Source organism: Strigops habroptila, chromosome 1 (genome assembly GCF_004027225.2).
Source record: "Strigops habroptila isolate Jane chromosome 1, bStrHab1.2.pri, whole genome shotgun sequence".
Taxonomy (NCBI): domain Eukaryota; kingdom Metazoa; phylum Chordata; class Aves; order Psittaciformes; family Psittacidae; genus Strigops; species Strigops habroptila.
Window position 1 is genome coordinate 86772384 of NC_044277.2, and position 25739 is coordinate 86798122.

The 25739-nt window shown below is 39.7% G+C and overlaps 1 protein-coding gene across 9 annotated transcripts in view; it reads left to right on the forward strand.

The window, feature by feature from the left end:
• FARS2 (phenylalanyl-tRNA synthetase 2, mitochondrial) overlaps positions 1-25739 on the forward strand; it is a 242457-nt gene that overhangs the window by 64760 nt on the left and 151958 nt on the right. For all 9 annotated transcript variants that reach the window (XM_030492034.1, XM_032920064.1, XM_030492015.2 and 6 more), the window contains 2 exons: positions 1494-1653; positions 9770-9901. In XM_030492034.1, the coding sequence (XP_030347894.1) occupies positions 1494-1653; positions 9770-9901 (292 nt within the window). The remainder of the gene's footprint in view (positions 1-1493; positions 1654-9769; positions 9902-25739) is intronic.

A 25739-nucleotide genomic window follows, 5' to 3' on the forward strand; every position in this document is an offset into this window, starting at 1 on the left:
GATTTTTTTATTCCCTCAATCCATTTTGCTGCTAGTTTGTATGCTGCCTAAACTCTGACTTCCTTCTGCATGCATTGTGTCTGTATGAAACGTGCTAGAAGCTAATCTTAATTAATTGTGCCCAGTACTTGTAGACTATCAGAGGTTCACTTGAACTTTATTTAGAGCATTTAGCGCACTGAAGTCATCAAACTGCAATTAAAACAATTTCTGTGGGTATCTGGGAGTTTTAAGGTTACGCTCTGTTTGTAGCATCTCCTGAGTAAGAACCAGTTACATTGGGAGGCTTGATGTGAAGAAAATATCAATGCATGTGTTTTCCCTCTGTGTGCTTTTTTGACTGTGGGAAGGTGGACGAGGAAGGGTAGGAAAGGGCACTAGAAGCGAGTGTTACAATTAGCTCTCCCTATCCTCTGGACTTAACAGAGGTGGGTTTTGTACAGCTGTAAGCATTTCCAACAAGAATACTATTTAGAATACCAACAAGAATACTAAAACTGCCTGCTGTTCTCCCCAAAACACAGAGCCTCCAACGATGTGGCTTAGTGAGAGTGTTTTATTGGTCTGAGAGGATGTAGATTTGCCGGAACGTATCTTATCTGGGATTACCTGGCCAGAAATGTATGGGGATGCATAGGAAACTGAAATCTTGAACTTGCAGCAGGTGTGGTGGAGAGCAGCCTCTGCATGAAGGGCATGTCTCTCACATCCCAAATACAGTCTGCCGCTGTGCTTTGTGATGTATCTGAAAACCTCAGACCAAGACCATGAATCCTTAAATGCCTCGTAGACAAAATTTCTGTGCACAGAAAGGTGCTGTGTGGGGGAAAACACGGGAAAATCGTAGTCCTTAAATGAATAAACTACCCAAGGTGAATCAAATATAAGCAGCTAAAGTTTTTGTTAAGCTGTGTTTTGTGTGGTTGTTGTTTGGATTTTGATTAGCTGGTTGGTTTTGAGTTTATTTGTTTGTTTTAGTTTGGTTTTGTTTGGGTTTTTTGTTTGTTTGGGGTTTTTAAGTTCATTTGATTACAGCTTTTAAAAAGTATTGGGTGTTTTGGTATTTCTTTTACATCATTCAATTACTGAAAAAGTTAAAGCTGTAATAAATGCCACTTTGTATTATAGGTTTTTGGGATATAATTTACGTATACTGTAGATTGTACTTTGTTCTGCATGTTAATATTCAAAGTAACAGCATCAGAAAAAAAAAAAATGTTTCTTTTATAGTTTTTTTCCTGTATCTAATGATGTTATTTGAAGATATGGTACAGAAATAAAACAAATCTTATTGCTTGAATATTTCTTTTCTTGTATTGATTTCTCTCTGTGTTTAGTGAACAGAATTTTATAAAATTAGTCTTTACATTTTTGTTTTTCATGGTGCATACTTAGCAGGTAAGAGTCCCACTTGAATCAATAAAACTTCATTTCTGTTTCCGTTTAGAAAGTCATTGATGCAAAGCGCTGGTGTTCTTGTGGTTTTATTCTAGTTGTTCTCCAACGTTAAGGATGGTGAGGGCTTGCAGTTGTTTGAGCAAGGTCATCGCACTGCGCACAAGCAAGAGTGTCACACCATGGAGGCAGTGAGGCTGGTGGAGTTCAACCTGAAGCAAGTGCTCACAAAGCTCATGACTCACATCTTTGGTGATGGTAGGTTCATGTGGCTTTTTTCCTGTACCACTGATGGTTGTAGGCATCCAGACTTCTGAGAAACATTTTGCTGTGTAATAAGAACAGGAGGCTGAGGGGGGATGTTGACAGCTGGTATACTGAAAAAGCAGTGTGTTTTTTTTCTAATGAGAGTTACAGTAATTTGAGGAATCTTCATTGATATTCTTTACTATTACATTTTTGTCTTAAGTTTTGCCAGAGTTCCATTCCAGTGTCGTTTAATGTCAGTGTAAATGGCTATTGATTGACCTTTCAGCTGTAACCTGTATTTATATGTTATTGTTCTTTAATACTCTTATATCCACACCTTGTAAAATTACAGAGCACAGCCCAAGAGGCCACACACACTCCTTTGTTTTTTCTAAATACTGATGCACGCAACACTGTTGAATCATCAGGTTTTGTGAAAATGTTTTGGTATGCGGTGTGTCAGGGTAACATAGTGGACATAAATAGAGGTAGAGACACATGCCAAACCCAACTACAGGCACTTGTCTGGCAGAAACCACATTCGAGTAAATTCAGTGTGCCTGTCGGTGCGGATCCTGCAAGGAGAGGCAATTCCAGCTCCAACAGAAAGCTGTGCAGGACCCGGTCTGCTTTGCTCTCAGGGGCCTCCTGTGTCCCCAGAGAGACAGTGTGAGGCTGCAGTACTGCATCTGGAGATGCATCAGAGCTTGGGCGCTGCTGAGGAGGGTGCAGGGCAATGATCACATCTCACATGGCAGCAGGGAGATTGACAGGAGAAGGGAAGGAGAATGTATGTGCATGTGCTGCTTTGCTGCATGTGCACACAAAGTGCCTTGAGCGTTTCCCTTGTGCATAGAAATTAAACCTTGCAGCTGAGGGGAGATGGTGTTTGCTAAGTTCGCACCAAGCTGAAAAATAATTGTTTTTCGGTACTTAGAGTGGAATGAGGAAGGGTAATGAGTGACTGTGTATACAAATGAAATATCCTTTCCTCAGAAATACCTACTTTCAGTTTCAGGAGCTGAATTTATAAATGGCCTCAGTCAAAATTGCTATGTTAATGCTGTTTCCTGGCAAGGAGGTTGCTCTCCTGAACTGATTCATTTTTCTGTTGAGGAAACACTGGATAGTATTAGAGTGCACAAGGTATCCTGACTGCTTTCAAAGCTCTTTTAAGATGCCTGCTGCATTTAGAGTAGCAGTTCCAAGAGTGGATTGATAATGGTAACAAGTTCTGTATATGACTGCTTGAATATTTTTCTGACATTCTAAACTTGAATTTACAGTAAGCAAAAATTTTACCAGTTTTTGTTCTATTCTACCTGGACAAAAAAAGAATCCATTTCCTGAGTTCAGATTTTCTTCTGGTTGTATTTTATTTAACAGTGGCCTTTTGAAACGTACAAAATTAGGATCAAAGTGAGTAATAGTAAGAAAGAAATTTTTAGATCAGCCTCAGATGCTGAGGATGTTGTTGAAAGTGAGCAATTTCTAGGAGTTATTAGTGATATCTGAGACTGCAGTGGCATCCTTCTCTAACTGTTGACAGATGCTGTACCTTAAGCTTCAGTATGTTGACTATTACTAGTTCTTTTACAGCCCATATAGTAGCTCAACAGATATTAAAAAAATTATTCTTAAATGATCATAAACCTACAGACTTAAAGTAGGTGCCACCTTCTTGCTGCAAGGGTTTTATATTTCTATGCCCCCAATATTTGTCCTGAAATACACGGATAAGATACGGTTAGTGATTTAAATTTCATTGTATCTCCCCTTCCCTCCATTCATATTCCTTCAATATTAAGCTCTCTCCCCATCACTACCTTCATCTTTTAAGCATTTAATACAAACAGGAAGGTAATATTCAAAGAAGCAAACTTTGTGCCAGGCACTAGACATGAGATGGGTGCAGTGCAAGTGACCTGGGGCACACACAGTTAAATTTGTCTTTTGTCAGCTGTCATCTTTTAGCTTTCATTTTACTCTTCATTTTACACAACACTTTCAATTACTTTTTTGTCTCAACTCCTGTAGATTTTAACTTGAAATTTTAAATGTATTTTACTGCATATGGAAGAATTCTGTATTTTTCCTCCGTGCAGATATTCCACAAGGCCCTGTGTTCTGCTAAAAGCAAAAATTTAATCCCTCGTAGACTTCACATCAGTTGTATTCTTTACAGCCTGTGCTGTCAGCAGAATATTGCAGTGAAGTTGCACATCTTTTCTAGCAAGATAGTGTGATCATAGCTGCAGTAAGCTATTGAAATGTTGCATTGTCACACAGTCAACTGTTCTTCATAGGCAGATTGTTTGGTTTGCAGATTAAGTCTACCATGCACGTTAGTTTTACATAAACTATCTTAGGCCTGAAGTCCTGGACTTGGATAGCTGTGCCTCTGCAGTGCTTCTCTAGGAATTTACCAGCTCAGGTTGATGATAGATTGAGGATCTTTGCAGAAAGGTCAGATCTTGGTTTTTTTGTTTGTTTGTTTGGTTTGGTTTTGGGTTTTTTTGTTTGTTTGGTTGGTTGGTTTGTTTGCTTGTTTTTTGGTTTTGTTTTTTTGGGTTTTTTTGGGGGGTTTTTTGGGGTTTTTTGTTTCATTTTTCTGGGTTAGTTTTCATAATATTCAATGAGACAGTTTTGCTTTACCTGACTCATCACATGCTATTTGGATACTTTAGTGCTGACTCTATATATCAGTAAACAATATAACAAAAGTTGCATAAAGATCACTAGGTTGTAATGAGGAAAGTCAAAGACTTCATAAAAAATCTGCACTTACATTTATTCCCAAGGTTTGCCTTTTTATTTCTTCCCGGCTTTGCCAGTAGGCAAAGGAACAACAGATATTAGAGAGGGAGAAAGATCTAGAGCATGCAATCAGTTGTCTTAAATACTTGACAATGTAAGATAGTTCTTTTAACGATATTTTCTAGTGGTATGTCTTGTCAGATTTACATTCTGCAAGTGATGGTCTTTCGTTTTCTCATGGGAATTTTCTGTCAGGAAGCTATTTCAAATATGCGTAGAGATCACCTTTCTTAGTTTTCCTCTGTTACTGCCGGATTTAAGTGCACACTTAAAATCCACTAATTTAACTTACACCTCCATCTCCACGCACAGATCTATCAATGCAGGATGTCTGTTCTGTCTCAATTTAGGTACCTTTTAATGAGGCTTTCCCAGGTTAGCCGTCTTACGTTTCCTCATAAAGTTTAGTTAGTCAGTCAGTCTTTCCCAACTCCAGTTCTTTCTCTAACCTTTCTGTAGTTTGCCAAAAGCTTTCTGCACTCCTGAGAAATTCAGAAGTAATTTTACTGTATCAAACAGAATAGAATGACTGTGTGCTGATTCTGTGATTTGTTGCTTTACATTAAATGGCCCAAAATTCACTGCTGTCCCATATTTATCTACCCAGTTCCTAAGCAGCGATAAGAGAAGGCAGGAAGGTGAGTAATGCTGTGCTTTGACTGATGGTTTTGCCACTGCTGGGTCTCACTGAACAGCCAGTGGGTGATTTTAAATCAAACATGTTGTTCCGCTCTTTCTTCTTCTTAACTCTGTTGTACTGGTGTCTCCTGCAAGTGCATGGAGATCTGAGTGTAACGAGTTTAAAAAGAGAAAAAAAAAAAAAAATCATTTATTGAGGACATAATGGCCTGGCTAATAACTTCTGAAAAATGTGAGCTAATGTAGGTTTATGGGCAGCCAGCTTCTGTCCGCTGCAAGGGAGATAAATTAGCTGAAGCAATGAAGTGCAGAGTACTTACAAATGGACGCACTCCTCAAGTGGCCATGGCTCGACACCTTCTGTGCTCCCCAGCACCTGCCCTGCACCCCTATTCCAGTTTCTCCCATAGATTCCTTCTCTAAAAATAATCCTCACAGCAACAAAGAGAATTTCTGGTCAGTGTAGACCATCTGGGCCTCCGGCTTTGTTGCTTCTGTGCTGTAGAATAGCAAGGGGCCAGTTTAATATGTGTGTGTGTGGAGGGTGTTTTGTTTGTTTGGGTCCCCCCCCCCCCCTTTCTTTTTTAGTGCCTTTAGTCAAGCCTTTTCATTATGAGACTCAATTAGGCTAGCACTTGCTTAGCTTAATACCTGATAACACCATTACTTTTAACTGCAGGCTACGACCAATTCCTTAAACAGATTCAGTTCTGAGAAATAATATTAACTGATCACTTCTTTCTTCCTCATTGGAGATGTGACATGTAAGATGCTGTATTGAGTTTGTGTGGCAAGGTTTTGGTAGCAGAGGGGCTACAAGGGTGGCTTCTGTGAGTAGCTGCCAGAAGTTTCCCCTGCATCCAGCAGAGCCAATGCCAGATGGCTCCAAGATGGACCCACACCACTGGCCATCAGTGACGGTGGTAACGCCTCTGGGAATAATGCCTTTAAGAAGGGGAAAAAGAAAATCATGCAACGCTAGCAGCAGTCAGAAGAGAGGAGCGAGAATATGAGAGAGAAACATCTCTGCACGCTGTCCCAAGGTCAGTGACGAAGGAGGGGAGGAGGTGCTCCAGGCACCAGAGCAGATTCCCCTACTGTGGCAGGCTGTCCCCCTGCAGCCCATGGAGGTCCATGGTGGAGCAGATATCCACCTGCAGCCCATGGAAGACCCCACACTGGAGCAGAAGGATGCCCAAAGGAGGCTGTGACCCCATGGGAAGCCCACGCTGGAGCAGGCTTCTGGCAGGACCTGTGGCCCTTGGAGAGAGGAGCCCATGTGGAGCAGGTTTGCTGCAGTACTTGTGACCCTGTGGGGGACCTACGCTAGAGCAGCCTTTTCCTGAAGGACTGCACCCCATGGAAGGGACCCACACTGGAGCAGTCTGTTCCTGAAGGACTGCACCCCATGGAAGGGACCCACACTGGAGCAGTCTGTTCCTGAAGGACTGCACCCCATGGAAGGGACCCATGCTGGAACAGTTCATGAAGAACTGCAGCCCATGGGAAGGACTCATGTTGGAGCAGTTCATGGAGGACTGTCCCCTGTGGGAGGGACCCGACACTGGAGCAGGACAAGAGTGTGAGAAGTCCTCCCCCTGAGGAGCAAGGAGCGGCAGAGACAAAGTGTGATGAACAGACTTCAACCCCCATTCCCTGTCACCCTGTGCCGCTGTGAGGGAGAAGACAGAGAAATTGGCAGTGAAGTTCAGCCCGGGAAGAAGGGAGGTGGGGGGAAGGTGTTTTAAGATTTAACTTTTATTTTCTCATTATCCTGCTCTGACTTGATCAGTAATAAATTAAATACTTTCCCCAACTCGAGTCTGTTTTGCCCGTGAGGGTAGCTGGTCAGTGATCTCTTCCTGTCCTTATGTCAACCCACGAGCCTTTCATTATATTTTCTCTCCCCCATCCAGTTGAGAAGGGGAGTGACAGAGCGGCTTTGGCGGGCACCTGGCGTCCAGCCAGGGTCAACCCACCACAGTTACTAATGGAGGTGTACTCGCTGGGAGGATTCCTGTGAACACTGTGAAGTTGTGAAATGAGCTCTGCTAATGTCCTCTGCTAATAAAAATCATCTCTTTGAACTAGAGAAATTACTGAGTTTTCATCCAGTGATCACTGTTTGGTTCGATTCGGCTTTGTGCTCTTTTAAGAGCCTCTGCATTTTAAGACCGATACACATCTCTTGGCCTCCTAAAATTTCTAGAAAAGGTAATTTTTGTCAGCATTTCATAGACTGTACATGAAGAAATAAATTAGGCCTAATCAGGTAAATTATATAGTACTGCAGAAAGCCGCATTTTTGTAATCCTTTTAAGTCTTTAGTAGTTTAATTTGCTGACTGTGAGCTATGCCCTTTATTCCTTGGGAATATATTGAGCATCAAGACAATATTTTGTATATAAATAATAAATGTACCCATTTATTCTGTGACAGTCTATAGAAATGCAGTTGGAAAGCTTAATCTTGCTGAAGCCTGAGCACCCCCTGCTTTTCAGTAAAGTCTTCCAGAGCCAAAAGTCTGAAAGAACACTTGAATGTAAACTACAGAAGTATTCCCAATTGTCTTGGCTATGGTATGAATAAAATTATTGTGGTATATGGTATTAACTATTAATTTAGAGAACAGAATGAAGGTGAGAGTTGATTCTTCATTGTGAATTTGATTTGCTTTATTCAGCTTTTTTTTTGTTTGCTTATTTGCATTTAAAACAAATGCTTCTGAAGTACTTAATATGCATTAAAATTCAAAATTGAGAGCTTTAAATTCATGTTTTTTACCTTTTAAAACTTATTTTAATTAAGAACAAAACCCAGAGAAATCCTTTCTTTCCCAGAGCTTCTTTTTTAAGTAAGCAGAGGATTAAAAGGAAACCATCATCTAAATGTTGTCACTGAACACAAAACTACTTGAATATTCAATGTCATTCTTGCTGCAGTTGCAAATTTTGCAAGCCAAATGAAGATATTCTGTATGTACCTGGCTTTGCAGTGAATGCAGAGTTGTACAGCCCTAGGATTAAAAATGCCTTTGTACCAGGACTGGGAAATTAAAAAAATCTGTTCTGCACACCGTGCTGTTGTACACACAGGATTTTTTTCGTCTGTGTATTTTTTTCTTGTTTTGCAAACAAAAAAGCAATAAAGTGATTGCTCTAAGTCACAGTACAGTTACGAATAGTGTACTTACTAATACTTCCAGTTTTATGAGTTCTGTGTGTAAAATTACCGAAACACTTTATCAGTCATACAACTTCCTGAGGTTGATTTTTAAGAGAAAAGATCTAGAAGTACCTATGCACATGTTTGAAACCTGCCTTTCCATTTGAAAGTTCCTAGCATCCAGAAAAGTTCCCTGTAACTATTATGTATTTTATGTTTTGCCTGTGTATGTGTGCTTTTGTGATAACTTACTGTTTCAGTTTCTGTAGCCATATTTAATGTTTCAGAAGTAATCAAAGAAAGTCTAATCCTTGAGGCTACAGAAAATATTTAAATTTGAAAAACTCTCAGTGTAAATCATGCAATTTCATGTTTTAAGTTCCTTTTACAAAACAAACTCAAAGCCTGGAAATCAAACCAGGAGTGTTAACAGTTATCATCACCCAAACAATCTTTGCTGTGCCACTTGATCTCAAAACTAGACCTGCCTGGTTGTTAATGATCCTAATATGCTGATTAGTGTTTGGCCTCACTGAAGGGAAAGATGGGCTCAGGGTTAAGGCATTAGCTCCCAGCATTTGCAGTTCAATTCTCTGTTGAATTTTTACTGTCCGTGTTTCTGAGACTTATTTTTCCTGACACCTAATGACTAGAAAAATTTACGTAGCAAAACAAAGCTTGTGTAAATTATTACAAGAACTAGAACTCATCAAATATAATGGTATTTGGTAGAGTGCCTTTAGTGGCACTCTAGACCTTGCCTGCTTCTGTCTCTGCTGCTCTGAAATGCCAGGGGTTTCCTCGCCCTGCGCAGTGGTCCTTGTGGTGGTGCTGAGCTGGGGAGGAGGGAGAATTACCCAGTGGCACCTTTCTGTAACACATAACATCCACACAAAGTTAAACTGTTGTCTGCTGTGTCCAGAATACTCCATGTGTGTTGGTATATAGCATATCTTAATAATGTACAACTCTGTGTATATACATTTCTATTTGTGTGTGTTAGTATCTATTTTTAACTTCCATATTTAAACATATACAGAAGGAATAGCTTTGTATTTAAATAGGTTCTGATGAAAAAATTACTTGCCTAATTGATCCCTAAAATACTAAGTAAAAATTAAAGACTTAGCTTTTGCTATAAGGAGTAGTTAGTAATTTCCTGGTGCAAAGAAAAACAAAATTACTGACTTTCCTGTGATCTTGGCTCATTTTTTTACGATGCCAGGTGGTTGCTAGAGTTTGACAAATGATTGATTTGGTTTCAAAGGGTGCTTGAATTGCACAAAGCGTTTTTTATATTAGAAAAGACATGATCATTTTTTCTCACAAGTTTTAAGATGTATCGCCTTGCGCAAGTGTTGTGAATTAGTTTGTTTGCTATTTATTTTCTGTGGATTTGGGTAATTGGTGTCATTAGTTGAAGGGCAAGTTTTACAGATGGTTGGAGGGATGGCTTTTAGGCATACACTCTTCATGTTTATTTATTTTTTAAACACTGCTGCAGGACTGCAAGTCAGATGGGTAGACTGCTACTTTCCGTTTACTCACCCTTCCTTTGAGATGGAGATCAACTTCCAAGGAGAATGGATGGAGGTCCTGGGCTGCGGAGTCATGGAGCAACAGCTAGTTAACTCAGGTATTGAAACTCCTTTACTTCATTGACATCTCTGTTAGCAAACACTTCCAGCGCAATCAGCTTCACAGTCTGAAATGCCCCCTTCTCCCCTGGTGAGCACAGAAATCTCTGCTCGTGGCAGCCACCACAAATAGTCCTTAGGTGGAACGCAGCCCTTGCATGCTGTGATTTGAGGGTAGCAATTGAGCGAGTGGTCTGGAGCCTGCAAGCAGAAAGCTTGCCTTTTATTTCGTGCAGGAAGGAGACAAACAGATGTCAGCTTTAAAAGAGAAACTGACAAATTAAGGTGTGTGTGGGTTTTTTTGGTTTTGGTTTTTTTTGTTTTTTCTTTTCTCTTCCAAGAGATGTCAAGTGCATTCATAGTTACAATTTTAAAGTATCGTAAGCAAATAACATCCCCTGATTCTTGGAACATCAGTGTGCTCCTGTATCTGTAAAGTATAGAAAGAAGAATGTGGTATCTTATATATGCCTATTTGGTCACTGGGTAAATGGTAGGTTGCTTTTTGCTTTTGTTTTATTTCTTTTCTCCTCAGGTTAGTTGTTTATGAGGTTGTAAACTGCATTAAGAACATCGTAACTTATTTTAATTGGAATTATTACAGAGCAGTGTCTAAAACTTACACAAAAGGAGGAGAGGAGAAATCAGTGGGGTTTCTCTGATTATTCGTATATAGAAAATTTTGCATGCTTGTTTTTTCATTAGCTGAGAGTAGGCAATTCTTTGTAAGCACAGGGCAGACTGCATGTGTTCAAATCTCTGTTGTTCAGTGTCTTCTAGTACTATTAATTAGGTATGGGAACCTTTTGGAATATGATCTGTTTAATTCTCACAAGTCTGCTTTCAGATAGCCAGGTTGTACTCCTTTTTTTTAGTTGGTTTCCTAAGCTTTTGTTGTATTTTTTATGTGCTCTAAATTCTTTCTGTTGAAGTCCAAGAACGGTAACTATGAATGGTGCAATTTTGGTCCCAGTTGCTTGGCACAGCTTCTTTTCCTCAAAGCTTTCATCTATTTTAATGTGACCATTTTCCTTTTAAAAAGATAGCCTCTTCCAGAGTTATTCCCCAATGGGTTAATGGTTTATGCTAACATTCTTTCTCAGGTTATTATGTTCATGGTGTAGTAAATACAATATAGCTTCTGATCAACCTCAGAAGTGAAAGTCTACTGTGTAATTTTGTTTCCATCAGATGTAACACACCAATGGTGAGGCTTTCTTCTTAATAATCTTTTATGTTGCTCAATTCTTAGGTTACTTTAATATGTGTGAGGAGAGCTAAACTGTGGCCTCAAAACAATTAATGTATGCGTTTGGGTGTTTGTATGTGAATGAATGTACATGAATGGTTTGTACAGCGGTCAAAGTTTCCAATTTACTCTGTCTCAGCTCTTTTTCTGAATTACGGTGAATTATGTCCATTGTGCACTACATCTTTCCTAACTATTCATTGTAATTCTTGCCCTGTGAGAACCCATGAATTTAGTAACTCAAGTCTAGCTTTTGAATGACTTTTATACTTGTATTATTAAAACAAACAGAAAAGATTCTTTATTAGCAACATACTTTCAGAGTGTACAACCTTAGTTGTGGAAGTGCCAATTATTTTTCACTTCATTTAGAGAGAATTGCACCTTGTGTAGACATAGTTTTGGTTTTTTGCTCCCTGCAGTAGCTCTGCAAAAACACTTGGCTACAAAAGGTGAATCTAATGTATGTCATTGTAATTTTATTGAAGCACTGGATTCTGTTTTCCACAAGTGATGAAATGTGGCTCATAATTGTGTTGGCTAATGATTAGCTTATTTGGCTCAAAGTAACAATGAGGACAGGGTAGTTCACATTTTCAGTCAGATAAGGAATCAAACACCAGTCTTCCATGCCTGCTACTCCTTTGAGTATTCTCTTTTTTTAATCCTCTTTTGCAATGATTTAAACCCCCAGTAGGTTTCCTGGCACGCCAGTTTGCATCTAGGTACGGTGAAGACAAGGTTCCTATTACTAACCCATAGATTTTTTAGTGTTTTTTGAGTGTGTTATGGCAGCAAGCTGCTTTTGCCCAAAGTTGAAAATCCACAAGTCCAGAAAGGACATCCTCTGTGGAGGATGGAGGTGAAGATTTTCTTTCCTAGTTCCTTCATTATCTTTTTTTTTCTAGCAGAACTCAACTACCTTCCAAAGCCTGCCCAAGCTTTTCCTTCCATAAAACAATATTTACTGAAGAGAAAGGAAGAGAGCTTTTACTTCAAAATCCTTAAGTCCTTTTGTTTTGTGTGTTACTGATTGAATACAAAAGACTGGTTTGTAAGGCAATTCAAACAGTCACTCAAAGCAGAAGCTCGATATGCCTGGTTATCTATGGTGGTTATAATTTAAACAGGATGCTTCAGCACAGGTTTGGTGGTTTGTTGTTTTGGTTTTCTTTTCTTTTTTGTTGGAGATATGTATTCATATATGAATCTATATGAAACACAATAAAAATGCAGAATAACTGAAGAAACTTTGTGAAGGAGTGAAAAAACTAGGCCCATGCTGTGAAGAGGCCATGACATAAGCTTTAAGTAGCTAGTATTTTAGGTTGACTGAAGTTTCTATTGGACTGTAATGATGACTCCCTGTCCAAAATAACCTCACTATAGTTCCTTGGAGGTTGACCTCCTCATGCAGAAAACTTTGATGGTGTTGACAAATCATATTAAGATTTTTTGTCAAGTGAAGAATTCTATTGTAGTTTTAATGCCCCATGCAATCAGCATTACATTTGTTTTACTTTCTGAACAACAATATCCTATTGATTTTTTCTGATGCCTTCTTATGTTTTGGAAGGAGCCTTTCTTTGATTTCAACCACCTTTTAACATAACAGATGCAGATATTCAGTATGTGTAAATAGAAATGTTTCAGTTACAGGGAAAAAAATGTCAAATATGTTCAAATGTACTGATAGTACTCTTCATCACTGGCTTTCTTACTCTGTTCTTTTTGTCTTTTGAGGTCTATGAAGAGTCTCTATGACTCTCTTTTCCTCTTCTCTCTCTACACCTCCCTCCCTCCCCCCCTGCATACTTCTTAACAAACTAGATTTCTAGTTTTAGACATGGATCTCCACAACACAGGTATGATAAAGAACCAAGAAAGAGGGGGAACAGAACCAACCAGCACTTTTTGTTGCAACCTTATAATGTGTGGAATTCCAACGTGCTTTATCTCACTCTTGAAATTTCACATTCTTAAAATGTTTAACCAGATCAGGATTTGCCCAAGGAGGGACAGCCAGCTTCATTCCTAGTCCTTCACTGGATAGTGGGGATGATCCAGTACTGAGTACTTTTTAAGAGTTGTTTATGTTCAGGAAAGTCTACTACTACTAAGAAAATGAAGAATATGGTGTTATTTAGTAACAGTGATAGATGCTGTTTTTAAACGAAAAATATATACCCTATGGCAGTGTTTTTATGTAATTGTTGAAAAAATAGGCACTACTGCAAATACACTGAATTATAAGGAATTGTTACACGTTCCCCTAAGGCTACTGGTTCTAAACTAGAGCAATTATTTGGTATAATGTAAGATAGATGATTACTATTATAATCAATATTCAATAAGAAGTATAAAATCTAACATATTGTAGTGTTTAAAATTCCACTTTTGTGTGCTTTGTTTTGCATCTTGAAGTATACCTGAATATGTAATTTTAATAGAAATGTTATCTATGAATTTTGATACAAAGAAAAAAATATTTTTATTCTGGTTAACACCGGAAAAAATATAGAAACTTTAAAGTGTAGTAGCAAGTACTCTCAGTTTTAGGTCCAAGATGAGAATACAAGGAAATTTTATGGTTCAGTAGAGTTAACATCAATTAACAGCATATAAGATATACTTATTTCTGTGCTTCAAGAGTTTGTTATCCAAGATTTGCAAAGCTGGTGTTCATCAGTGGGTGCCGAAGTTCCCAGGTCAGTTATGGAGTTATAGGATTCAAACCTTTGAATACAGGACGTTGCTTGCTTGGAGGCTGCAATCACATAGTGTTGCTTAGTAACTGTGAAATTGAAAGCAGTTAGGGTGTGATCCTTTGCTGATTGAAATCAATGGCAATGTTCTCAGTGCTCACTGTTGCAGAATGTTAGCTGGGGACGGAAGCAACAAAATTGGACTAAAGTTTATCCCAAAACCAGGAGACTGTAAACCCCAATCATTTAAAACAAAACAAAAAAACCCAACCACCAAACAAACATCACACACGCAGTGTGGTATAGCGGTTTGGAAGAGGAACTGTCAGCTTTCCAGCATGAATAGTAGGAGATTGTTATGGCATTAACAAGGAAATGAGCAAGAACTGGGCTTTCAGTAAGGCTATGGAGGGAACATTTTGTCAGAGGCTTGCATACAGTTACAGTTCATAAGTTGCTGGGCAGTCTTGGTCTTCCAGTTGTGTGTAATAGCCTGAAATTACACCAAGGGTAGTTTTCCTAGTACTGTGTTTCTTGTTAATTTGGTGGGTACTTCTAATGAAGAAAAAATTGCTAACCTTGTCTAAACATACTCATGAGTAGTTCAACATGACAAAAGGAGTTTGTCATTACTTCTGCAAGTCATTGCTTTTGTTTTAAAACGTAGAAGCTTATTTGTCATGAGTGTACTCCTTGGTGAAACCTGATTCTTGAAGTGTAAGTCTTTACCATTTGGAAGCCCCCTTACAGGTCAGATGCAGGACTTATTTCCAAAATTTTAGTAGTACTTGGCCCAGGGCTGCCACCTTCAGCCAAATACAAGTCTTAACATGTAGAACTTGTTTGGCTTCAATGCCACACTAAATAGATCTTTAGTCATTTATTAAAGGTCATCAAAATTGCTGTCTGAAGGGAGGTAACAATTTTAAATTCTTAATCTGTCCACTCCTTTTTGTTTTGCTTTTGGCAAAAGGATTATTAGTTTGGACAGTTCTCCATGGGCAGCAGATTAGTAGTTAAGAGGAAAATTATGTCAATGTAACCTTGCAGACACAGGACTCTTTATTTCTTTTGTGCATGTTTGGGGGTTTTTGCGTGTGTTCGTTTTGGGGTATTTTTGTCTTGTGCTTTTGGCAGTGGAGGTTTTTTTTTTTTTCCTAAATTTATGAATATGTTCTTAAATATTAATTATGGGTGAGCTAGGTTCATATATCAAGCAGCAGGGGATGTTTGGGGGAAGGGGAAATTTAATATCTTTCTTCTAGCAGTTTTTTTCCTGCTCAGCTCTTGCCTGGTAAATTACATTAAAATATTGGAGCAGATGGTGCATGTGGCTTAAATAGTATGCCGACGCATGTTCTGTCTATGCTAACAGCTCTCTGTGGGGATCTTGAAATAGTTAACACTGTATGTGTCTATATGGATATAGTGTATGAGGCTAAATATAATGCATTTAAAATACATTCCTGCAGCTCTTCAAAGTGAAATTAAAGTTATGGAGGTATTGGTGTCTTGAGCACCTGGGGCCTCCCAAGAACACGAGATAAAACTGTTGGATGGGCTGGTTCTACACACACAGTACATCCGAAGTGATTGAAGTTTGCTGCGTAAGCTTCACAGCTCCCCTCTCAGGGGTTAAAATCTGTTCTTCTTAGGTCACTGCCTGTCTCCTGTGTGACTACATCACTGCAGTACCTTGAGGTCTCCCAGCCTTTTCAGTGTTTATTTTGCTGAGACTATTATGAAATAGTGAAGTGTTGTCATTCCTCTTTTATGGGCTGGAACTGAAGTGCACAGGAGGCTGACACACATGCACACGCACACTGTAGACAAAGACTTTAGCTGCCTTAGTTAAAGTTAGCTTTCCCACACTCCTTTTATACTCAGTAGTGAAAGAAGTTCTTCCAGTAGGTGTTGAACATATGGAGCTTGTTTTCTCTATCATACTGCTGGGCAGCCTCTTTCCTGTGACTGGCTGCAGGGGGAGCTTGGTCTCCTAATTTAGGCAGGTACCTGAAGGTTGAGTATCCCACAAACAGACAATGTCTCGGATTAAATGAAATTAATGGGAAATTAGGAAGCGTCTGAGTTTCAGTGATTTCCCAAAGGTCTCAGATGTTGCCTGTGACAGAAACTGGAGTCGATTCTCAGCTCCTGGATCACCTTCGTCTCAATTCATCCTAGTGATTTACATTTGCATATACATATACATATATATGTGTGTGTATTAAAACAGTGAGACAAATATTTATTTTTGTGTGTGTGGTTTTCTACACATACAGTGTAAACAGAAAAACTGATTGTCACAACTGTCTAATTTGAGAGACACTCTGTTGAGCTGGCGGACACTGAAATTTTGCTTTGGCCAATCAAATGTGGAGCTGGTGTGGAGTTGTGAGCTTTTTGAGAAGATGCGTTTGGGGTTTTTTTAATCTGTATTCTGCAACATTTTGTGTAGATACTCACAAATGTATGTACATGGCACATCCAGAGATGTGTGTACCCAAGGTAGTGCTGACCAGTAGGGGAGTTAACTAATAGGGCAGAAGACCTGCTTTTCCCTAAAAGTCTGTGGTGATGCAGCCTGCACAAGGAGAGGAGCTGTGATTATAGTCACCTGGGCAGCTACCGGCAAAACAAATAAGCATGTGCTTGACTTTTAACCTTTGAATAGTTCATATAAAGGCCCAGATATGTGGGAGGAGGGGAGGGTGTCAATTAGCTGTCCTTAGTTTACTACCACTCATCTTGGTAGTAAAGGAATCACTCATAGCCAGTGACAGCAGAAAGGTCATCTGCTTCCTCAGCATCTTCAGACTAGCCATTGCTGCCAGCCTCCTTTGTGATTGCAAATCTAGGTGAATGTTTGCTGGGCATCCCGGTCCAGCAAAGAGAATAGACGCAGCACTGCTACGTATTTACATGTGAGCTGGGCCATAGCTGGTGCTTCAAGTTTTGGGAGGATTAGATCCAGACTCTCAGGACTTTAGAAGTTAAAGATTCTAAAGAACAAGTATTTTTAAATTGGGATGTTTCTTGTATAGAAAAGCTATTTCTTCTATCTCCTTTCATCCCACTAAAAGAAGAAATTGGAGAGAGTTCATTTCCTACATTTGGATGAAGATTGCCTTTTGGGTTTGATTTTTGTTTGGTTTCTTTTGAACTGCCTGGAAGGAAGTCTTGGTCTTGCCTTGATAAGTAAGCCAAAACATAGAAATAAGTTGCATAGAGGTGATGCTCCAGTCAAAGGGCACATTGTTTTATTTGGGGTTTTTTTTCTCTTGTTCTGTTACCTATGGCTACACCACCAGGTCTGATGTGTGTGTTGTATTATAAAGTTACACCTTTCCTCCACCCTTCCCTTTTCCTTGTCAAGATAATTTGCCTGTTATCTTCTACTTCGTTTACAGCTCTATTTTTAAAACTGGTTTTTCATCAAGTTTTTCATCCAGAAGGAACCCAAAGGTTTTGAATGTTTTTGAAATGTTGCTTTGTCTGATTTTATTACCTTTGACAGACTCATTATGTATGTTAGAGTTGGTGTTTTTCAAAAGAATTAAGAGGCGCTTACTCCCAATCTGTATGTGTTTGTGTAGAATGAACAAATAAAGTATTCCATTTAATGGCAATTCTATTACACCTATTTCTGGGAAATGTGTTATTTATTTACAGGAGAATTTTGTGGTAGAATAAGTGTAGGATTGAATCTTGAAGTAAGTAGCTATTATAGAACTTGGATGGCTATTTGAGTTCATGGCTCCGTATGATTTTGCCAGCTGAGTATTAGAGTAGTACTGTCAATGGATTTAGAGGATAATTTCCCTTTCATGGTGCAAGTCTACATTTTTAGTTGGAATATATGATCCTTATCTTTACAGTTTAGGAAACTACTTTGTCTTCATGCTTCATTTTCTTCTCCACAAAAATGCCTGTGAAAAAGGGTTAACTCAGTTTAACACTAACCTTGACGCCAGCAAGAGTGGTTGGTTGACTGACTGGTGCATGGCACGTCTTTCCATCCAGTGAATGAAAGCTTCCCACAGCATATGTGACGCTGATTTTAGTCCACATGGTATCTAAAAAAAAGGAAAAAAAGAAGTGAAAGAATGTGTAGTTGCGTATTCCAAAGCTCTTATTGCCTTTGTAACAGTTTACCTATGCGGATCTATTTTCTCTCCTTCCCTTTATTTTTTTTAATCAAAAGTAAATTAAAGGTTTAGTAATTCGCTGTGATTTGTCTCTCTGGGATCCAGCAGGAGGACTAGAGCACCACACACAAGAGAAGGCTTAATAACAATGGATGTAGTTTATTAAGCAGCTCCCAAGTAAAAGAAAGTGCTACTCTCAAAAACCTTGAAGAGCAACAATTTATAGCACAGAGAAGGTGTCTCCCTTGGCTTTATTTATGCAAATGAAAATACAGCTAAATAATACTATTGAATTACTACACTGATATGTGATGAATGCTGAATGATTTTCATCAGCCAGGAGCCTAATATAATTCCTCATCAGGCTGGGATACCCTGCAGGTTTTTTTGTTGTGTTGCAATATTAATTTTTGCTGTTCCCAGGACATTTATCAGGACTACTCAGCTGAGGCTGGAGAACAGATTTTGCAGGCATGTCTCTAACTGTTCTTGACTCTGCTACACAAAGCTTAGTTAAGATAATTTCAGTTCAGCTGCAATTAGATCAAGCATTTTGGGAAGTATTTCTCTTCACTAGATTGCAAATACAAACTTGATCTCACATTTCTGGGCAGGAGGTTTTGTTTAGGATGTTTCTACTGTGCATCACTTCTTGTCTTTCAGATTTCTAGTTGGTGAGAGGAATGGGTGAACACAGGTCTTCTGCATGACTGCTGGAGGCTAAACACACGCCTCTCCCCCTCTCTGCTCTGCTATTGTGTTAAGAAAATAACAAAGCATTAGTAGTGTATGGGTGGTCAGCCCTTCCAACTCCATACCATTTATCAGAGTCTCCAGCTGAGTCATGAGACACGTCTTTAGAGGGCAACAAGTTGGGAAGGGAAATCCAAGTGTGTTGCATGGTTGAGGGGGAGCAACAGCTTTCCGGTGGTGATGGCCCAGTTGTGGCGGCAATCCAGGCTGAGCCAGTGGCACCAGCCTCTCATGGCTCGTTTTGGCTGGAGGCTGAGAGGATCGGATTGCCCAGCTGTCAGTGTGCCAATGCACACTGATCTACTGCTGACCGCACGGGTGAGCCTTGGCTGGGGATCTTTGTTTGAATTGCGTGTAAGCAAACACAGAATGGCTCAAAAGCCGGAGTTTGGCCACCAGTTCTCTGTTGTTATGGCCTGCCAACAGAATAACCTTTCATGTTGTTATAAACTCTAGCTTTGTAAAAGTATGTACGACAGCTCCACTGGTGCTGTTTTGGCTTCTGTTAAAAGAATAACTTCGCTTCAGTTTTGCTTGGGCTTCATCTTCAGATACCTGTATTTGCTTTCCTGTTCAGCATTCATTAATGGGCAGTGTCTGTGAGCAGTAGAGGGGATAAAACCAACAACACATGAATAAAAAGGTGTTCAGAAGGAGGTGATTGTGCTGTGATCATGTTACCAGAAGGAAGGAGAGAGTCTAGTACAGGTTTGGCACCTCCCTGCTGCTGGAAGGCATCAACAGCACAGCTATGGAGAGGAGACAGCCCGTTCCAGGCAGTGTACCAGCCAGTTTTGAGGAAGATCAGCTGCTGTACCTGAAATGAATCAGGGAAAAATGCCAGCCTTTATTAACACTTTTCCTCCATGTAAACAACAGTGACAGATTACTAATAGATATTAAGGCAGTGTCTCCTTTTTCCTGAACAGAATGGGTGCCATAAATTATGTATTCTGATGACTACACGGTGAGCATCACTAATACGTTTGATCCTAAGTATTCTGGCTGAGTCACAGGAAACTTATATGTAACAAGAATGGAATTTAAGAGGTAACCACGAAAGTTATCTCGTAACTATTTTCTTTTTGTCCAAATGGAGAGTGGACACCAGAAGGGCTTGTTTTTTTCCTTACTTTTGAGGCCATTTGGATTACTTAGAAACTTCAGCTGTATATTTGAAAACCTTGGCAAATTCTGTATTCTCTGGGTCAAAATGTTGGCTTTATCAAGAAATAAAAAAGAAAGAAAAAAACACTCTACAAAAAGCCCATAAGCTGATGGCTACAATTTTAGAGCTTTTCTGCTCCTCACCCTGCAATGAGCAGTAACTTTTGTTTCTTCTTCATCTTAAAATTATGAGGAGACAGGAAGCAAGTAACAAAAAAATATTTCTTCCAGTCCTGAAGTTTGAGTCACTCATTCAAAAGTACCTGTCTTATTTATGCTAATGACAGAGAATGTCACTGGCATTGAAATTCAGAGCTTTTTCTATTTAAAAAAAAAAAAAGTGGATTTACTGAGTTTCCTTTGAGAATACTGATTGATGCAAAATAGCAGTGGAGATTATGACAGAAGAAAAGTTAGTAGAATCCATTTAAATAAGGCAAGAGACTCCAGCTAGGACTTCATGTTTGACTGCATGGGTTGAGGAGTCTTTAGCTAAGAAATTATTCCAAAAGAATAAGTACTGTGAGGAAAATCCTTTTCGTTCAGACTTGCTTACTATGTTTCAAAAATGACAGTCAAAGTTAAACTCCTGACTTGGACTCCTTTTTTCAGCTCAGGGAAAGAGATTCTTAATACAATACTACTGCATGACTCACAGAAGAAACTATAATTGCCAAGATACCTCTGCTACTATATTAGAACCCATCATATCACAATGTTGTAGTTTAACCCCAGCTGGCAGCTAAGCCTGCACAGCTGCTCACTCACTCTCCCGCGGTGGGATGGCAGGGAGAATCAGAACAGTAAAAGTGAGAAGACTCATGGGTTGAGATAAAGAAAGTTAACAGGTAAAGCAAAAGTCATGCACACAAGCAAAGCAAACCAAGGAATTCCTTCATTACTTCCCATCGGCAGGCAGCCACCTCCAGTACAGCAAGGGCTCCATTAAGTATAACAGTTACCTGGGAAGATAAATGCTATCACTCCGAACACCCGCTTCTTATTCCCCAGCTTTGTAGGCTGAGCATGACAGCATACAGGCCATACCCTTTTGGTCAGTGGGGGTCAGCTGAACTGGCTGTGTCCTCTACCACCTGCTTGTGCACCCCCAGCCTGCTCACTGGTGGAGTGGGGTGAGGAGCAGAAAAGGCCCTGGTTCTGTGCAAGCACTGCTCAGCAACAACAAAAACATCCCTGAATTATCAACAGTTTCCAGCACAAATCCAAAACACAGCCCCATACTAGCTGCTGTGAAGAAAATTAATTCTACACCAGCCAAAACCAGCACATACAATCAAGACAGGCAGAATTACTTTTACAAGTGCTAAAATGCTTTCTATTCTATTGAATAAAACCTGGTGATCTTAGAAAGGAAAACTACCTGTACTGGCACTGTATTGTCTGCTGCTATTTTTATTTATTTAGTAAGTGTTGGCAGCTCATCTTAAAAAGGAGAGGCTATATTGCCTAGGGTACTCGACTCACCAGGGGCACTTGTCCTGTGTCTGCCCTCTTGTGGTTATTTATTTATTTGTAGAGTTCCTCGCAGTCTTAAGGTTCTGGCCGTGTTGAGGGGAGGATTAGTAACAGCTGGATTTCAGCTCTTGCACATCATAGGCACATGAGCAATAGGAACAAAGAAAACGAGCATTTACTAGAACCTCTTCAGAACAGGAAGCTGGAGTTCATTTAAGCCATCTGAAGATGCATTTAATTGTACAGTAGTTTTAAACAAAAGTTATTGTGCCTACATTGTGGTGAGCTTCCCTACATCGATAGTGAAGTGGAGCAGACTGGGCATAAGCATTTGCCATGTTCTGCGTGTGGCTGAGTGGAGGAGCAGAAGAAAGCATTAGAAAAATGTTGTAGTATCCTCTGCAGATTTCCAAAGTTGTTCTGTGCCACATATGTGGTTTTATAATAGTACCCAGGTGATGAGTGATGCACTAGTGAGTATCTGGGTGTCTTTAAACGTGACCTTAGGAGCTGCAAGGAACAAGCTGCTGCGTTGTTTTTGGCAGCACGTGATGCTGAGCGGAATTGCTTCTAGCTCAAAAAAAGTATAATTTGTGCTGTTTCTGTTTCTCTACGTTAATCAATACAAAATTATCTCAGTAGAAGCAAAGCTGTACATCCTGGCATGGAGAGAAGGAAGCACTCAATATGACTGTAAACTCAGTAAAAAGAAAATCAAGTAATTTTTGTGGTGCCCTATCAGTAGTTCTGTTTGCCATATTGTTGCACAGATGCACTAGGTCTTAAAAACATGAGAGGATAGTAGGGGAGTATGCAAGGTCATCAGTGGGCATAATGTTTACAACACATGACTGGTAACTAGTTTTGGGTTTGGTTTTTTTTTTTTTATTGTTATGTTAGACCATTCATAAGCACTGGCATTACCCTGGAGTTTTCTATCGGATACTTTTAAGAAAGTGGTATTTAAAAGCACGATGGAGTGCAATTAAAAGATGAGATAGATGGAAATTTGGATCATTCTAAACCAAGCTTAGGAGCAGTTGCAGGAATAGTGTAACCAGTCACTTCCCATAGATCTCTGAGGGCTCTCTGGTGTTGGACAGAGAATGGTCTCACATTCTTGCTTCTTCTTCATGGGTCAATAATTAGATCAAACTGTTTTAACAGACTTCAGCCAACACAACACACCCTTCTGGTGTTCTTCATTAAATTGGCCATCAGGATTAAAACCGTTCAGGGGAGGGGAAGGAACAGCAGCCACTTGTACCAGGTATGCCCAGAATGTGAGATCGGGTTGGCATTGTAGACTAAAATTAACATAGTCATTCCTAGAAATAGAAACACAATCATCCCAAAAATGCAGATCCTTTACTTCACTTATTTTCAACAGACAGCCTCTTATCTTCTGTGCTTTCCATCACACCTGCAGGTGTGGTACTCAGCAGTAAGAGAAAATCATTAATTCTTTCCTTGAAAGGCTCAACTTTGAAAAAGCCAGTGTCCCCCTACAATGACCTTCTTGCTGCCTTATGATACTCTGCAGCAAGAGAAAATCAGCAACTCTTTCCTTGAAAGGCTCAAATTTGAAAACTGGAGTTCCCCTACAGTGACCTTTTGCTGCTTTACTCCCATCTCCCTTTCATTATCTCTCTTCTTATGGGGCTTGAAGAAAAAATGCATACACTGTAAGTTAGAGAAAAGCTCTGTGACCTCAATTCAGAGGTGGAGTTTAAAGAAGGTGAGCTAAGGGACACTGAATCTGTAATTTCTTTAGTGTTCTGCATGTTTGTGCAATACAGAGCTGGCAGGGCCTTCCTGGGCTCCCTGGAGACCAAACCCAACAGGCTTTGTAGCAGAAGAGAGTAATCGAAGCAAGTATGCTGGCAGCTGAAGGACAACCTCAAGATGATTTTCAAACCACAGCTGAGGAAACTGTGTCAAGGAAATGTGACAGCAGGGGAGATGCCTGCATGAGCTCATCAGCTTCGTGCTCCACTACCTGTGGAAGTCCTGTGTGACACACTGAATTTGGAGGGCTAGGATTTGTCCCAGGCCTTGCTTTACTCTTTGTTCTGGACGCATGCCTTGAACAGGAAAGGCATTTGACAGGTGATTGAAGGCCTCTGTTGAAGGCCTGTGACCTGGTCCATTGACTTTGATTTTCTTGCTCAACTCCCAGCCTGTTCTTGTAGAATGACAGTTTTAGTTTGGATAATCCAATATATGGACTTGCTTGCCATGTCTGCAGAGGTGTGAAATGGAAGCTGAAGTCTTCCTCTGGGAGAGCAGAAAAACATGATGAGGAGTCACGGTGAGGCTAAAAGGGGTTAGAGTCAATTGCTGTATTAGGAATAAACATGAATTGAGCACTGGTGAAAATGGGGAATAAAAACAATGCAGTAGCTGTTTTTCAACAGCTGAGATTTAAGACATGTACCAGTTGTAACTGGAACAGAGCAAAGGTTTGAGGAATCACACTGTCTTTTTTTAATTTTGGGGTTTTTTTGTGGGGTTTTTTTACTAAAATCAATTAGAGGGAGTTTGGGGTTTGTTCTTTTAAGGACATGCCAACTGAAAAACCTCAAGGTAAGCTGTAAAGTCTGATGGATTGAAAGGGGTATGTTTTCTGAAGACCTTGCATTCCTCTTCTACTACTCTTTAGCCATACTAGACTTGCAGCTTCCTGTGGTGGAGTCATACCTTACTGAAAACTTCTCATTCATTGTTGGCCATCATGCAAATACCCTTAAGATGTGATGGTTTGGTACCAATCCAGACTTGGATCACTTGTTGTAGGTATCATAGCTTTGAGAAACCATTAATGTATAGGTATGCTAGCACTCCGGCTGCTGAAGTGCAGCCATCTGAAACCTCTGATTAATGAGCCCATTGGGGTTTTTTGGTGGTGGTTGGTTCTTTTGTTGGGTTTCTGTTTTTTAAGGCATGTGGAGAAAACGTAATCAGTGAGGAACACTGCCAGTGGCTGTCCTCAGTGGAAGAAACATGGCCAGTCATTGTTCTGCTTAAATGCCCCCTGTTGGATGATAATAAAAGCAGTGCTGCTATGCAGCACTTTTCAGCAGCATACCATAATAGTTTTTGTAAAAGCTGTATTATTAGACATGTTTTACGGAAAAGGGAAACTGACACAACTCAGTGTAGCGGCTTGTCCCATGTCACCTTACCATCCATTCAGAGAGAGACCGGCTCTTTGTGGTTGTTTGTCCTCAGAAAGGGCAGCACTTCCACTTGGAAGGTAACTCTTAGCTTCATGTGTTTCTTTTTATGTGCTTTTTCATTACAACATCCTTTTTCCGAACATTTTAATTAATTCTGAACTTTGATTTCTAGCTCAGAAAGTTTGCTACTGCTGGGCTTTTCTTTTGTTTTTCTGTTTGCCTGAGAAGCTCTGAGCTGGAGGAAGCAAAACAAACATTGAGTAAAGTGTGTTCCAATATTACATGAGAACTCCCTGAAATTCACAGGGCTTTTTTTAGTAGGCACAAATTTTGTTTTTGCAAGGGTTGTTTTCCTTTCTTGGGACATGTAATTGGCTTGGTGCACTTGGACTGATGCATTAGAAAAGATTTGGAAAACCCTCCAAAATTGCGTGTTAACAATTTCTCTGGAATTCAGTGGCACTCAAATTCCACATGCTACATTATAGTTCATGTGATTAGATGCTGTCAAACTAGGCAAAATTAAAATGTGCATTGGGTATCAGTCCTCATATAACCTGAGTTATAGATGCTGAAACCTGTAGCCATGTTATTGCCTAATTACGACTTCTGGTTTCTATAGCTGGCAAAATACCAAAGCAGTCAAATCCTTAGGGCTGATCCTATTGTAAGAAGGTTCCTATATATGATAAAATGGCTAACTTTTCAAATAACTTCTCAAACATTTGGATTTTCTCTAAATATCTTTGCAGTCTTGGTTCTATCTGCAGGATGGTGTGCAATTTCATATAGTAATATGTCATTTGGCTCATGTCCTGGTGATTAGTAATCATGTACATACAGTATGTAGCACTTTCTCTACATTGAATAAGATTAGAGTGCAGGCATGCTTACTGCTAATTTTTTTCTTTTTATTTGATTTGGTGTTTGCTTTCTGTACAAAAGTTGCTTAGTAACTGCAGGGAAAGACTGACATCTATATTAGAACTATTCAGTAGGATTTGCTTGAACATATCATCTCTGTTGCGTTCACAATCTTCAGTTTACTTACATACAGAATGGCGATAATGACCTATTGACTTTTCACTGTTGTTTCAGGCTTGATTAGTAGTTGCAAAATGCTGTCATACCTACTGATGGAAGTCAGTCGGCAAGTGTAA